This window comes from Elgaria multicarinata, chromosome 6 (assembly GCF_023053635.1).
Source record: "Elgaria multicarinata webbii isolate HBS135686 ecotype San Diego chromosome 6, rElgMul1.1.pri, whole genome shotgun sequence".
NCBI lineage: Eukaryota > Metazoa > Chordata > Lepidosauria > Squamata > Anguidae > Elgaria > Elgaria multicarinata.
In genome coordinates, this window is record NC_086176.1 from 92244182 (window position 1) to 92260660 (window position 16479).

Sequence of the window (16479 nt, forward strand, 5' to 3'; positions counted from 1 at the left end):
TATAGACTTACAAATTCATACCTGCCAGGAAGGTTTTCCTGAAAAAGCCATGCAAGGCACTGTGTCAAAGGCATGTTTGCATGGTCATTTATGTGACAGAACTTTCTCCAAACAATCACACTCAGATATGCATATACCCACAATTGCATGTGTAAGTACTATGTGGATCTGTGTCCCCCTACTATCATGGAAATCTTTAAAAAGCACTCCTTGAAGTTTCCTTCAGTGTGAGGGAGAAAACCAGTCTTACCACAGGAATATATGCTTGCTATTGGCGGCCACCAGATACAAAAAGAAAGATGCAGCATGATTATAAGTACAGGACACACACACCCTAATTGTTTAACTGGGGGGAGTGTGTGCAGAGGGGAAAAAGAGTCTCCAAATCTCCATGTGAACCAGTCAAGAATAATCATTTATATGAAAGAAGGCACACATAATTTTTTGAGCAATGGACTTGAATCTTCACTGTGTTCAATCCAAACATATCTTTCTTTTCAGGGTCAAGAGCTAGAAGAAATACAAAAACGCACCATGCAAGTTTGTAGCAAAAACTGGTTGTATACAGTGCTAACTGGCTGCCACCCCCACCCCCACCATGGTATCACATAGAAGTCCCTCGCTTCTCCCTCAATAGTTTTGCATTTTCATGTTTCCTTTTTAAAGTAATAAATGGATATGCAAGAATGTACATGCAGCACTTAAAGTGTTGCTTTTGTTTTTGTTGTTTAAGGCAGACAAGCCCATGATTTTTAAAAGCCTGAGGCATGTAGGAGGGGCAAAACCAATAGCGAAGACAGTGTTTAATGCACTGGTATGCACATCTGTCATTTCAGCTGTGAAGCCTGGACAAAGCCAGGCTCCCCACAGGGGGAATTGCTTTGAATCAAAGCAATATAAACCACTGTACTCTCACATTTGAGAACTCCTAGAAAGCAGGTGAGATGCCACAGCACTGGAGACATGAAACAGACAAATATTGTCCCAATCTTCTAAAAGAGGAAAGAGGAGGATCTGGAAAATTGTAGACTAGTCAGTCCAATTTGAAAACCAGGGAAGATACTAGAGCAGGTTATAAAAGAAGTCAATTAGTAAACATCTTAATACAATGCAGTGAGATTAATAGAAGCCAGCAAGGATTTGTCAAGAATAAATCCTTCCAGACTATAACTGTATCTGGTTTTTTTAATGGGTCACAAGCTTAGTGGACTGTGGGAATGCTGTAGACATAATTTATCTTGATTTCAGCAGAGTAATTGACAAAATCCCAAGGTATGTCAATTAGCAAACAGGTTAAATGCAGTCTAACATACCCACCAGAGGACAGGAATAAAATTAAAGAAGACCTTGGCAGAACAGAAAATGGGCCGAAACTAAGAAAATGCAATTCCATAAAGATAATGCAAAGTTCTGTATTTGGAGGTGGGGATCAAATGTACAGTTATAGGATGAGGATACTGGCTAGGCAACAATACATGTGAAAATGATTTCAGGTTTGTTATTCATCAAAGCTGAATACGACTCAGCAGTGTAATGTTAATATGATTTGAGGCTGCATTAATTCCCAGGTTTTGAGAAGTAATAGTTCAATTTTATTCTGCATTAGACTAACTATCTCAAGTACTGTGTCCAGTTCCAAGTACTACACTTTGAGTGTATAGAAGAATTGGAATGGGTTCAGAGGAGGACAACAAAGCTGGTCAGGAGTATAGAAAACAAGTCCTATGAAGAAATGTTGAAGAAACAGGGTATGTTCAACCTGGAGAAGACTGAGGGGAAGTTGATGATACTTTTCAACTACCTGAAGGTCTATCACATATGGGGTAATGTTACAGGAGGGTAGATTTATTTTATTTATTTTATTTTATTTATTACATTTTTATACCGCCCAATAGCCGAAGCTCTCTGGGCGGTTCACAAAAATTAAAACCATCATAAAACAACCAACAAGTTAAAAACACAAATACAAAATACAATATAAAAAGCACAACCAGGATAAATTTAGATTCAACATCAGGCAAAACTTCTTAATGGTAGGAATCAACTCTCCATCTCTGGAGGTCTTCAAACAGAGCTAAACAGCCATCTCTTTGGGATGCTCTAGCATTGAATTTCCAGTATTGAGCAAGGGGTTGGACTAGATGGCTTTCAAGGCCTCTTCTAAGTCTATGATTCTATCACTGGAATGATCACAAAGAAAAAAAGTTAAACTCATTGGTTTAAGATCAGATTTCCCATTTTGAAATTCATATATTTCCTAGAATACAGGAAGCTATCTTACACCAGGTAAGACGATTTATCTAATCCAATATGGTCTACTCTGACTGATAGTGGCTTTTCAGGGTCTCAAAGACAGGGCATTCACATCACCTACTACCAGATCCTTTTTAATTGGAGATGACAGGGACTGAACCTAGGACCCTCTGCATACAAATCATCAGTTCTACCACTAACCATTCCTGACAAACTTAATATTAACTGGCTGTTATAACAAATATAACATATTGGTTTGTAACTAAATAGATTGTACAACATAAAGCAAAATCCAAAATCTTTGGTCATGCACTCTAAATCCTTTTGCAGTGTCAAATTATATCTGCTTCAAGACAGATTTCTGTTCATTCTATCGGTACAAATATCAGGACATTAAGGTAATCTACTTGAAAGCTTGAAATGTCTTATGCACATTTATCTAGAAGTAAGCTCCACTGAAAAAAGTGGGTCACACTTTCAACTAAACATGTAGAAGATCCGGCTGTAAGAAGTGTCCAGAACTTTCCGGAAACTAGAGATGGTAGTTACTGGGCAAAATAGTCTTTCCACATGAGACAAAAATTAAATGTCCATAATGTTTGATTGGTAGAGGTATGATATCCCTAATTTAAGAACCAGAAAATGGCAGAGCCCAGGTAGTTTGAAGGCATAAAATAGAATAAGACCTTCCATATGGTCTCATGGGATGATCCAGGTGCAATACAGGATGTCATTTCCTGAATCTCTGTGCCTCTAATGACTTGTCCAGTACAAAGCTCACAATAATACAACACAAGATGTTGTGCCTTTTATAAAGCTTATCAAAAGTCATCTCTCCAATTCTCTCACAAACCTGGAAAAGTAGACTCACATTCAATGGGTCATTTCACATCGGTCCTTTTCAGAAGACACCTTAAACCACAGTGGTTAAAACTTTAACCACAGTGATTTAAGATGTCTTCTGAACAGGGCCATCATGTTTTAGCATTACATGAATGAGCCCTATGATCATGTGCTCCCCATTCCCTTTCTTTGCTATAGTAAGTTGCTTCTGTTTTCAGGGAAACCAAATAGTGATTACATCCAAGTCAGCAAACAATGGCTAGCATAACCCTCCAAACCAGGATTGCAAACCATAGTTTGATCCTGTTTGGGAACCCCTTAAATCAGTTTGAGGTTCAGTGAAGTATAGTCCTGTGAAAGTGGAAGTAACATTAGAATGGAGCACATGAATGAAAAGGTGCAAATGAGGAATGAATACTCAAGCACAGGGGTTTTGCACATAACACCAAACACTAGCCTGGCGTTACATGTGAATGAGCCCAATGCATTTGATAATCAGAATTTAGTTTTAAGAATGTAAACTAACATGTTTGTATTATGTCTGTCTTCACCTTATGTCATATGATTCATCTAGTTTTATTAGGTCTGACTTTGAAATGCTTGAACCATGACATACATAGCTATAAGTGACAAGCAACTATATTGGAATGAATTTCTGTTACCTGTTGATAATTGTTTTTATACCAAATATAATCTGCATATACACAGCGTAATTTCACTGCTCAAGTTTGATAACATAGGTTATTTGGCTATATATTTGGTAAATTATTGTTCTGGTGCAACTTCTATTCTCACTGCCCTAACACATATGTAAATACAGTAATGGAGAGGAAAATTAAGAAGCCTTGGTAAGTGAACTATTATCAACAATTACTATCTAACCATGTACAAGCTATTACAATATTGCCAAGGATACATGCATAAGCTTACAGGCAGATATAAAAACCATGACTGTAGATAGTTCAACAGAATATAGCCTTTTTATCAGTAATTCAGAACACTACAATCCTATGCATATCTAGTGAAAAGTAAACCTGACCAAGTTCAATGAGGTTTACGCCCACATAAATGTGCACACAACTGCAGCCTAAATCTCAGAATTCAGTAACAGAAAGCTTTCTCCCCCTGCCCTCCATTCTTTAATGTGATGTGAACCAGGATTCGAACTTTCAAATCACACTGAATCACATACAACTATAAGGCTAGTATTTTCCTTATAAATGCACTATCTACTAGGAAATATTAATCTGTAGCATGTGTGTATTAAGCTATGGCAATATGTTGGAAAAGCTTTGTGTTATTGTTCCACAGAACCTACAAAATTCATTTTCCAATTCAAATTATATTTTATGGTAACATTAGGGCACCTAATGTTGAAGGGACATAACTGTCCTACAGTATTCACATTCCTGTTGTGCTCAGATGTACAGTATTTTAGTCAGTCCCTGTGGGGGAAATCATAACACAGATGTGAAATATGAATTTAAAGCAGATATATATCTGGTTATTTCAAGAAAACTGGCTGAGAAGAATCAATCTTAGTACTACATTGCACCTTTTGTGATAGACTCTTATTTCACTCGTACTCTCTCTTGTGGGCAAAGTAAAGCAAACTTGTACTACTGTATTTGCAGAGACAACACATTTGAGCTACTTGATTTCTTCAATGTTTAAAAACTCAGATTACATCAGCAGTTAATTTCATATTTTATCAGCCCACTCAAACGAAGGATGGCTTTGACTGATCACAAAATCAATATACATTAACAATAATATTATCATCATAACATTTAGCTCAATCTTAAAAAAAACCCAGTTACAGCTCAACACAACTTTCTAGACTTGGAAATAGGGTTAAGCATGCTATAACCCAGTTATCAGTGCTGATTCCTCTGCACTGTTGAAGTAGAATAATGCATCTGACATTTGATATTACTGGTTTTTTGCAACATTTGCTATACAACAAACTATCAATCTGTGAAAAATCACCACATATACTCTTACAACTCTTCTATTGCTGTTAACACACACAACCTCAAGAGCTCCAAAGCTTAGATGAATTTCACAAATCTCTGAAATTATGTACAAGGGACACAAAAGGATCCCTAGAAAATCCCCCATGAGTAAGTCAATATTTCAGTGATATTGCCAGATGCAGCAAGAATTGACAATCAACAATGAAATAAGAATTCTATTTGAAAAGTATGTTTCTGTCAATGCTATTAAACCTCTGTTGCATGTTTCTGTCAATGTTATTATCTTTACTGCAACCCTCTGTTGCAGTAAAGGTCTACTGAGAAGATATCCAACAGCACTGTAGCACTGTGACATAATAGAAATTATGTTTCATTCATCTATTTCAACACTAGTTCTCCTCAACTAGCCTACTTCCACAATCAAAGTATTTCACTTCACCGACCACAGACCCGAATGCACTTTTTCTTTAAAGCAAGCTTCTTAATCAATATGAATACCTTTGCCACTGTTGATTACTGTGTATTGTTTTTAGAGATAGTGTTTACTAAACTGTTAGTGCCTGTAGTAATGAGATTTTATAATCGCAATGGTTAGTTGTTAGCAGCACTGCTAGAACAGTCATTGGCCACCATGTAAGCCCACAGGGAACAATTATTGGCCGCGTAAGGCTATATTTAGCTGTACAGTAATTTTAAAAATAGTATCGGTATTAACACCAACACTGCAATTCTAAACATGCTTACTAAAAGTCAGTCTTACTGGGATCAAGGAGCGTTGCTTCCAAAGAAACATGTTTAGGATTGTGCTGCAAGTGTTCCATTATGAGCACTGCAGTCTACAGCTCTCACATAAATCTCTTCTGCAGTGAGCACTGATATGAACATCTCCACCTCCAACCCATAGCACAAACTTACAGAGAGCAAATGTGTACATCCAAAGAAGCAAAGCTGCTTAAAAATGGAAACAGGAAATTCGAATGGCTTCACATGCACACACTGCAAAGCAGTTCAGCCATCTGACAGTTGAATTTGTTATACTTTAACATCCGCAGCTGAAACCTGCGTTTCCTGTTTCAAGAATAAGAACTGGGCAAACTTTGCAATGTCAGTAAGTTTAAGCAAAGCGTGCCACAGTCTCTTCTACATATTCGGAATTTGTTATTTTATATATAGACATGCATATCTCTTTCTCAGGTGGCCCACATGAAAACAGTTCCGCATTTTGGAGCTGCAATGAGGCGGAACGAGAAACGAGGTGGGGGGAATAGAAACACTAGTTTCTCTTAAATATCATAAACACCAACTCAAGGAAAATCTAAAGCACAAGTGGATTGCTAAACCACGTGCATTTTAACCAAGCAGGTATACTGTTTGCACATATAAACACCTCCCCCTCCACTAGTATTTCAGAAATCCCCACCCACCCCCAGCCGAGGAAAAATCCGGATCCTCGTACCCACGGCGAAAAGCACTGCCTGAAGAATTAGCGGGTTTAACCGCACTGCAACTAAATGGTGATACATCCGGCCCTGAGTCCTCCTCCTCCTCCACCACCACGACAAATTCAAACTTCAAAGCCTCTTTGCAGTCGCTGGGCAGAAAATCAAGCAGCCTTCATCGCCGAGCGTCCATTAAACACACACATTCCTCGCCTTGCAACGCTGAATCTCCCAACGCTCGTGCAAAAATCAAGAGGGGCGGGGGAGCCCGAGAGAGAGAGAAGCGCAACGAGGTAGCGACGGGGAAGCAAGGGTGCAGGGGAGTTTGGTGCCAAAACAAAGCTCGGGAATCGGCGCTTGCACGCTGACCCGCGCCCGAGAGAGAGTTTTGTATAAAAGGAAATATCGCCTACTCAGTTTCATTCAGCGGTGCCAAAAAATGTTATTATAAACGAGTCCGCCAACTCTCTTGAAAGGAGAGAGAGGCGCAAGGCAGCCGCCGCCGCCGCCAACCCTTGCAATTTCCCAGGACATCTGCAAACACACCCACAAGTGCGTGTTCGCCCCACAAGTATGGGGAACGTTTGCCGCTCAGACTTCCTCCGAGGGGTGCTCAGCCCTCCGTTACCTGCCCAGGGAGAAGCGCCAGGACCCAAACCGCACGACCCCGCTTTCGCCAACAGGCCTAACCCAATGCCCGGGACAGAGCGCCGTTCTCAAGTGTCACCCTGCACCGCCTGACGGAACATGCACACGCGCGCGCAGAGAAAGAGGAGCGGGGGGGGGGGGGGAAAGAGAGAGAGAGAGAGAGAGAGAGAGAGAGTCCGGCTCACCCTGCCCCGGCTGAATGGGGAGGCGGCGGCGGCGGCGGCAGTTCCACGGTCCTCTCGGCGGCGCCAGCTCCCGCAGCCTGGCTCCCGGCGTCCGGCAGCGGCGGGTCGTGGGAGCCGGCGAGAGGGAAGCCCCGGCTGGGGGAGGACGCGGGGCTGCCGGGGGTGGAGCGCGGCGCTGAGAGCGCAGGCTGGGCGGCCGAGGCGGCGGCGCCCGAGAGGCAGAGAGGCAGCTCCGGGCACTCGGCGGGCTCCGGCAGCCCGTCCAGCTCCACGCTCCGCACTTTGCGCAGCTGCTTCCGCCTCCAGTCCGAGCGCGGCTCTCTGCCGCCCGCGTCTCTCGTCAGGAGCCCTCCAACAACGCCGCTGCCGCCGCCGCCGCCGCCAGTGCTCCCGGTCCCGCCGTTCCTCACAGACTTCGGGCTCCGGGCGGCCGAAACGGAGGAGATCGAGGAGGGAGCTGAGGCGGCGGCGGCGACGGCGGCGGCGACGACGACTTCGTTAGCCGAAGATAATCCCACCGAGGAGGAGATGCGGTTCGCCGCCGCCGCCGCTGGTCCTCCTGCCGCCGCCATTTTCTCTGGCGGGTCGCATCACATCGCACACTCGCGCTCCGTCAGCCAGTCGCACCGGGCTCTGTGAGGGGGAAGAGGGAGAGAGAGAATTCCCCCGGCGGCCGGAGCGCAGACTGCGTGGGCTGCGCAGGTTGCGTAGCGTGAGGGGGGCTGGGCCCAGGTTGAGGGAGGGAGGGAAGAAGGGAGAAAGGAAGGAAGGAGGGAAGGAAGGGGCGGAGGCGATAGGTAACCTGAGGGGCGAAGAGGCGCGCGGCTGAGCAGGGCTCCCTCAGCGCCTCCTCTGGCCAGCCAGGTGTACTTGCCTCGCGGCACGCTCGCAGCTCCCCCTTCGCCCCTTTCCCCGCAAGCCAAGAAAACACAAGCGAAGCCACTGGGAGGAAGTGGGCTGGACACAGCCCCATCCCAGGCGCATAGTTAGCCTTGAAGGACTCTTTTAAGTTGGATCTCCCCAAAGTGGAATCCTGAGGGGCTAGGATGCATGGGACACATTTCAGCGGGGATCAAATATTTAAATACCCCACTTATCATGTGAAACAAAAACAAACAACCCCCTTCCCTGTAAGTAGAAAACTAGCTTGGCACGGAGAGGCTTGCGCTAGAACCTTTCTCCCAGATATGTTACTTTTCTACATCTGCTTAGGTTTTTATTTATTTATTTATTTATTCGTTCGTTAGAGTACTGGCAGGGCTGTGGCAATCAAACATGGAAAGCCCCACTTGCGGTTTGAAGTGCACAGTCTATTTTGTCACCATCCTCAGGACTCAAGTCTGTGAATATTTACCTTGAAGTAAGTCCCAAGGAGTTCATTTTTTAATATGTAAATATGCTTAGGATTGCAGCCTGACAGCTACTCTTGTGATAACTTGTATCAAAGGACTGAGCAAGATTAATTGTGTGTTTTTCCTATTTAATTTATTTGGATTTTAATACAGCTCTTGCTTTACGTTGTTTTGTTTTGCTGCACAGATATTTTATTCTGTAAAATATTTTGTTCTGTTCCATCTTCTGTTCTTTTTCTTTTTTAAACTAAACTTGATTGTAGGCATGTATGACTTTTTGTTTTAATAATACAGCAATCCTATATGTACTTACCTTGGAGTAAGCTCCATTGAATTATTTTTGAATAGGTGCTGCAAGGCTGCAATGCCATTTATATTTACTGTAAGCTTAGTGAATTCAAGTTCTGAGTAAATTTCTGAGTAAACATGCTAAAGCCATTGTTATTCTTTTAGCATGAAAAACCCTTCAGTTTTAAATAAAGTCTATTTATTTCAATTTTGTGATTTCTCAGCCATCTTCATACATCAAAGGATGCACACCCCTTTTAATTATTATATTTGCATCCTTGAACTTTGCTGAGCTACTGTCATTGACGAGGCCTGCACAAACCCATGAATAGGCAGTGTGGCATCCTGACATTGCAACTCAGCAATCATGTAATGCACCATTAGAGTGTTGTGCATGCCAATTCCATTCTTAGTTTCTCTGGAATGTCATTTGATAGTCTCTTCTGCCCTTTCATCCCATCCGCTTAGAGAACAGTGACGAGGTGTGTTTCATTTGTCCTCAGCCTTACTGTTTGGAAAAATAAGGGACCTCAGCATCTCCAGTCAATTTGTGCATTACAATAGTTTATGTATAATCTAACAAGTCTAAATGTTTCTCTCCTGATCAACACTGTCAGTAGTTTGGTCAATCCAGCAATAAAAATAAGTCTCTATCCTCAACAAGTTCCTTCTCAGTTATTATATCAAGACAAAATTTTCTAAAATGCATAGACTTCTTATTTTGGATAGCTCCTAAAGTAAAAGTAATATTGAACATCAAGTAAAGTGCAATAGAATCTGTGGGATTATATTCAACTGAGTATCCTACACCATAGCTCCAAATATGAAACAACTTGGAAAATAGCTTGATTGAAGTATATGATTTTTGCTCTTATAAAACGTTTTCCTTTTCTGCCTTTGAAAATTATTGATTTCAGAGACTTTTCTGTGAACAGAAAAGTCTCTGAACTCATTTCTCTTTCATGCACTAGGAGTACCACAATGGAAAGCATAAGAATTTAGCTGAGTATATGGATATTTACAGGAAGCCGACAAAGGAAAATGGTGAAAATAAAGGAAGAACTACACATTATGATAAACTTGGGGGCTGCAGCAAAAATAAATATATTTCAACTAAATATGTTCTACCATGTCCAAAAAAATGTAAAACACGTTTAAATTACTTTATTTGACAGATGTTACATTTGCTATCATGAAATTATGTTTGCCCCTCTATCTTTTAAAAATGCTGGCTGGGGCATGCTGGGAGTTGTAGGACTTTTTTCTGTTTAAACATGCCTAGGATTGTGACCTTAAGAGAATTAATGGAAAATAAGTTTTACATCCTCTCCTCCCCACTGTACTCCCTGAAAAGCCTCTCCAGAGGGCTGGTGCCCCCTCCTGATCAATTTTGGTTCGGGGTGGGGGAAACTGATGGGGCAGGGGGAAAGCAATCAAAATTGGGTTTGGATCAGGTTGCAGTCCTATACCCACGTACCTGTCTGTCAGCCCCATTGAACTTAATGGGACTTCGGAATGGACATGTATAGGATTGCACTGTTAAGGAAGTTCATGGAAGTAAAATTTCCCATTAATTTCTCTCCCCACTATGCCAGTATTGTCCCCACATTTTCCCAAACAGGAGAAAATTGCATTTGCTTTCCATCGTTTCTCCGCCTGCACGTTTGTCCCTCATTACTTCCTCTTTTGAAAGAAGAAGTAAACAATGTGCACGTGGCCCATTCTGCCGTTTTGATCCTGCTGTTTCTCCTGTACACAGCAGGAGATAGCTCAACTTCTGTCTTAAAAAAAAAGTCAGACTTACTGGGGTGTGTTTTTGTCACATCCAGAAGGCTAGAAGGGGTGGCTAGAAGTGCTTGGGGGGCAGACGACATCGTGAAAATCTGTGAGTGCCCACTAACAAGCGTGCAATAAAACACCCATCTGATGGAGCTCATTGTTTAGCAGGGGCCACACAGGTGGCTGCCGGGGGAGCAGATGAGAAACCTTCTTTCCATGAACTTCCTGAAGTTAACCTTTTTTAGGCTCCACACCATTGATTGCAATTGTGAGCAGAAACATATCTAAACTAGCCTTTTTTTTTTTTTTTTTTTTGGCAGTATGAAATGTGTAGTATTTGTTATTATGGTGTATATTTCTCTGCTCTCAGTAGCAATCATTCATAATTTGGAGCTTAGTTAGGGAAACACATAGCGTAGTGTCAGGATTTAAGGTGAATCATAGTATGTGCTGTGGAGGGAGAAGTTGACACTGAAGTGCCATTGTTGATGGTAGCTCTCTGTTTCTTAAGTCGCATTAATTTCAGTGTAACGTAATTGCAAGCACAGATCTGTTAAACATCTAGAAGTCCTTCTTTAGTAAATAACTATCTTCATCTTCCCCCATTTTTAAAGGAAGATTTCTCTTCATAATTTAACATGGCACTCTGCTTTTAAGAGCTCATGATATTTCACTCTAGAATTTTAATGTAATTCTTATCAGTTTGTCAATGTAAATGAGAGTGAAAAAATATATGGTCTGGAGTCTAGTTTCATAGCCTCTTACCTAACTTTAAGCAGATGTGAGTGATGGTGGGATTAGTACACTTTCATACATCATGGAAACCTGACTTGGAAGGGCTCAGTTCTGTGCTATGTAAATATATATATATATATATATATGGTGCAATGGCACCATAATCTGCAGCCATAGAACCTCAATTAAACCTTCCCATTGTGCCCCCAATACCCTGGAAAATATTCACGCAAAGACGGTGGCCTCATACCACAAATTGTCTTCCCAGTGTCCCTGCCGATGAGCTATAGGAGTTCTGCTAGAGCTACAAATCAACTGGCCCCATCAGCATGATTGGCTGATGAAACTGGGGTGGGGCTGGGAAGCTCCCATAGAAGTACACATTGTGCAATACAGATCTCTTGTCATTTGAAACCATCTCCTTTTGCTCTGATGTGAGGTGATGAACCACAGATCTGCAGAAAGAAAATCATCCGGACTATACCTTTGCCTCACACCAGCCTGGTTGGAGGTCAAAGTCCTGCAAGGGCATACCTCTGTAATAATCCTTCCAGGGCTTCATAGTGTCACTTACAGGGCATTACAGCATTACCTGAGCAGCCAGAAGCCATGGCATCCAAACTATGTGCCTCTTGCATTGCCAGAACAATCCTTGGTCTTTGGCCCTATCACATAAGGGGAGGTGTTTTAAGTTTGCTACAGCACATGTTGAATGATTCTGGAAACCTGCCTAACAACAACTTGTCATAGTGCACATCAGAACAACATGGGCCTAACGCTGGGCTGCTCTGGGTCCAGTTCTATAACATGCAGGGCAGTCCCAACACCCTTAAACGGTGTATTCCTAAACAATGTAGTCACAAAGGGCTCTGGGTTTCTTGATCTCCAGCTGGTTGTTTTAAACTTCAAATATAGTACCTTGGTGTAACATGAAACTTTAAACAGTTTCCAGGGTGTAACTTCCCTCTGAATTACAAGTGGCGACACCCAGGGCTGCTTGGGTAACATAAGCCTCTGGCCTGCACCCTCCGCTTGCTGTCATGCAGCATTTGGAATGTAGTGGCAGTTGTGAAGAGAAAGTTATATTCAAAAGCACGTTAAGCACTGCAGTCTGACATACGGTATATTTAATTGGTACATCGGTTTCAACAAGACCTATGTTCCAAAGAAGTCCGTTTTTTGGGATTGCAGCTTAGAACTCCATTGCTCAAAATATATTTGGAAATTGGGGGAGGGCATTTATTTATTCTTTCTTTTTCTGTTTATGCCTCACCTTTTCTTCTAGGAGTTCAAACTGGCTAAAAACAAAAATAATTTAAATAACAATTTAAGGGTGGCCTTCTTCCTCCCTTAGGCCATTCAAATTGTGTGAAGATAGCATACATAAATAGGGCTACTGCAACTTTCCCCAACCTGGTGCCCCCCAGATGTTTTGAACTTCAACTTCCATCAGTTCCAACAAGCATGCCAATGGTCAGGAAGGCTGGGAGTTTAATACATGCTCCATTGTTGATACCATTGCAATCCATTATACACTCGACACAAACATTTATTTATTTGTTTGTTTGTTTGTTTGTTTGCAGTACTTTTTTTTTTACTCCACTCCTCAGCCAAAAAAAGGCCTCCAGAGCACGTTGATCAGCAAATGGCTGTATCTTCAAAAGATAAATCAAAGGATAAACATGATATGAAGCAGCCACCAAAGTCAGACACCAAAAGTAGAACATTCATATTGCTTGGCATCACCTCAAATGCAATATATCTCGATGGGGACAGTTCACATGTTTCATAAGTAATACGACATTGAGGAAGTGGACGTGCATTTGTGGATTGGCCCTACAGTACAGTTCTGAGACATCTCTGGTGCTTGTGGTTTGAAAGCTAAACAATAGCAGGCCACAATCTCAGCAACATCACTCTTGGGAAGGAGGACTAAACCAGTCCTCAGGAAAAAAAATGTTCTTCCTCTTCTCTGTTCCTCCAGCTGCTCCCTTTTCATCCTGCTGCTGACACTGGCAAGAACAGAGTCTGAGCGAACAAACAGCCACCAATAGCAGCTGCAGCATCCACAGGACAAGGCAGGGAAAGCACAGACGCCCAAGCAGCAGTAAACACAAAAATTAGGCCAAGTCTCAGTAGTGAGCCACACCACGGTTGTGGGCTCAAAAGCAGCAGACCTGGGAAAGTATTCACTGTGTACTGTACAAAGAACACAAACAGCTTCTAATAATCAGGTGACAGAGATGCAAAATTCACAAGAATTTTGTAAAATCAATACAGTTAACTTTGCTTATGTCCCCCAAAACATTGCTCTTTGCATCATTAAACACATACATTCTGCAATCAGTATTCCCAAGTACAATTTCAAAGTATGTCCCAACTCGGACAATTAGATATGGCCTATACCATCTCTGATCTAAATCCATGTCATCACACCTAAGATCTCTGCTTGTTGAATTCTGACATTCCTTGGGCTAGAATCACTTTCCTGGGGCTATAAGCAAGAAACAAACTATTGTATGAAGCTCATTGAGTGATACTATCTCTACATCTAACCTATGCCACATGGTGGTTTTGAGACTGAAAGCATGACTTTGATCTCCTTGCAAGATCAAAGTGAAGATCAAAATGAAACAAATAAATAAGATGACAACTCACAAAACTTAAGAATGACCATTCTGCCTTTCAATGCAGAATCCTTTTGAAGTTGAATTTCCTCAGGCTGTGATTGGCCTTTATCCTAGCTTTCTGATTGGCTTGAAAGTCAGATGTACACTTAGAGGGCAGTATCTTACACTTCCAGTGAGAACTAACTGCTAACACAACAGGAACTTCCAGTGTCTGAAACAAATAGAAATGAGCGGCAACCCTCATTTGCAGAACAGATCAGATCAGGTCAGCAGACCTCTCATTTCCAGAATGGGGCAGGTCAGCGGACCTCTCATTGCTACTCATTTCCAGGGTTGTTTCATGCACTACTAGTTCTTGTTGCACTAGTGGCCAGTTCTGCTGTGCAAAAGAACTACTGCCCAAAGTGTCTGGTTCTAATTTTGGGGTGCTTTTTTCTGCACTGGTTTGTAGGGTGTCCACTTACAAATCTGGAAAAGGAGGAAATGCATCATCAAGAAAAGGACAACAATTTGCATAACATTTCTGAATGTTCATGTATATATAGATGTAAATTTAGAAATAATTATTACAATTTAAATAGATAGTCCATCTCACCATAGTGTGGAAGACTGTCACCAGGGGACCTGTGTGCCTTGGTCCTTCTGCTGTCCAGGTGCTACAGATTGGCAACTTCATGGTCCAGCTCTTCCTTCTGATGGTTCTTTATATCATACTTGGACCACGCAGCCCATCAAATAGAGGATGCCTTAGAAACAGTGGACAGTCCTCTGGCAGCGCTTTAAATAGAGGACAGCCTTCTGTTAAACAGGATACATGGCCACCCTCCCTGCTTGGCTTCACCAACTTTTGTATAACCCACCTACCTTTACCTACAGAGCCTCTCATCCTGACCTGCAAACAGAAAGCTTTCTTAGTTACTGGTACCACTTTGCTGCTTGACCATAGCTATTGCTTCATCTCTTAACAACAGACCTGCCAGACTGGGATCCTGGCCTCAGCCCCGTACCTGGCAAAGCAGACCGCTACTGCTGCTAGCCAGAAAAACAGCATGATATTTCTTTGAAATCCATCAACCATGCACTACTACGGCCCACAAAACTGTCAGATAGAATAAGCAAACCCAGCAGCAACTTTAGTGCCTAGTCTATCATGCAACGCCAAGACCAGTCAGCTCTCTCTTGCTCTACTGCACTAGTAATTCGAACAGCTACCTGCAGAGATTATGGAAACCGAATCAGCAGGCTTTTAAAATAGATAAAGGCTCAGGGCAACTGACGGAATATTTTACCCTCTGGCTCCTATGCCCAAACTGCAGCCACCTTTCCTCAAAATGAGGACACAATTTCAATAGTTCTCAATTATTTAATAAGGGGAATTATTATTTGACATTATTCCAACACCAGTTCATTGTTTTGGCTAAATGTATGTTTGGATTTTGTCTGTAGTAATGTAGACCTCTTTCATAACCTGCATCTTCTTTGGGGAAACTTGTAGGTGATGCAGAATTAGGTAAAACATTTTAAAAATATCTTAAAATTCCACTGGATAGGCCTGCCGGAAGAGATCAGTCTTCATAGCTTTCTTGAATGCTAGTAGACTGTTAAGTTGCCGAGCCTCCTCCGTCTACTCCTACCTCCCTAGGAGTACAAAACTAGCACAACAGTACACAAAAACTAGCTGGCCTAGAATTTTTAATCCTGATGTTCTAGTTTACTCCTTTCAGGGAAGTGTTTATGAAAAGTATTAATTTTAAATATAAACCACAAACATACAATTACAGATTTGTTGATTACAAAATACATTCGTATCAACAATTATTATTTGACCCAACAACAACAACAAACCCGTATAATTTAGTCATAATACCATTACCCACATCTCTGTAATACAGCTCTTTTGGCAGTACTAGTAGTAGATGTTTAATGTTGGTGCATTCAGAAATGATATTCTCCTACCTACAGTCCATTTGAACACCTCACATCTATACAGGCAGCAGACTTTGAGAATCATCATGTGGGGGGAGGCGAGGGAGTCGTGTTTCCCTACCCTCGCCATGCCTCCTGTTTCTGTCCCACAATAGAGACGAACAGCTTCCTCTTTCTTCACATGGGGAAGAAAGAGGAAGCAAGCAACGGCCATGTGACCCATTCAGTGGGTGTTTTTATCGCGCTGCTTCTCCTGCACACCGCAGGAAATGGCGGCAAGTTTCATTACAGTCAAACCCCCCAGATTTTCCAGATCTTTTTTTTTTGTGATGGAAAAATGAGCAGAAGGAGTAAAAGACAAACGGGAGGTGGACGTCATCATCAAAAGGACCCACGAACATTCGTGTGTGCCCAGTAACAAGTGT

At 42.0% G+C, this 16479-nt stretch overlaps 1 protein-coding gene across 1 annotated transcript in view; it reads right to left on the reverse strand.

Moving 5' to 3' along the window:
• The window catches only part of MAP3K1 (mitogen-activated protein kinase kinase kinase 1), a 64563-nt gene extending 56647 nt beyond the window's left edge, over nt 1–7916 (reverse strand). Inside the window, exons 1-2 of the mRNA XM_063128779.1 lie at nt 7345–7916; nt 6529–6684 (exon numbers count right to left, since the gene is read on the reverse strand). Coding sequence (XP_062984849.1) covers nt 6529–6684; nt 7345–7916 — 728 coding nt within the window. The remainder of the gene's footprint in view (nt 1–6528; nt 6685–7344) is intronic.
• Nucleotides 7917–16479: the final 8563 nt, after the last annotated feature.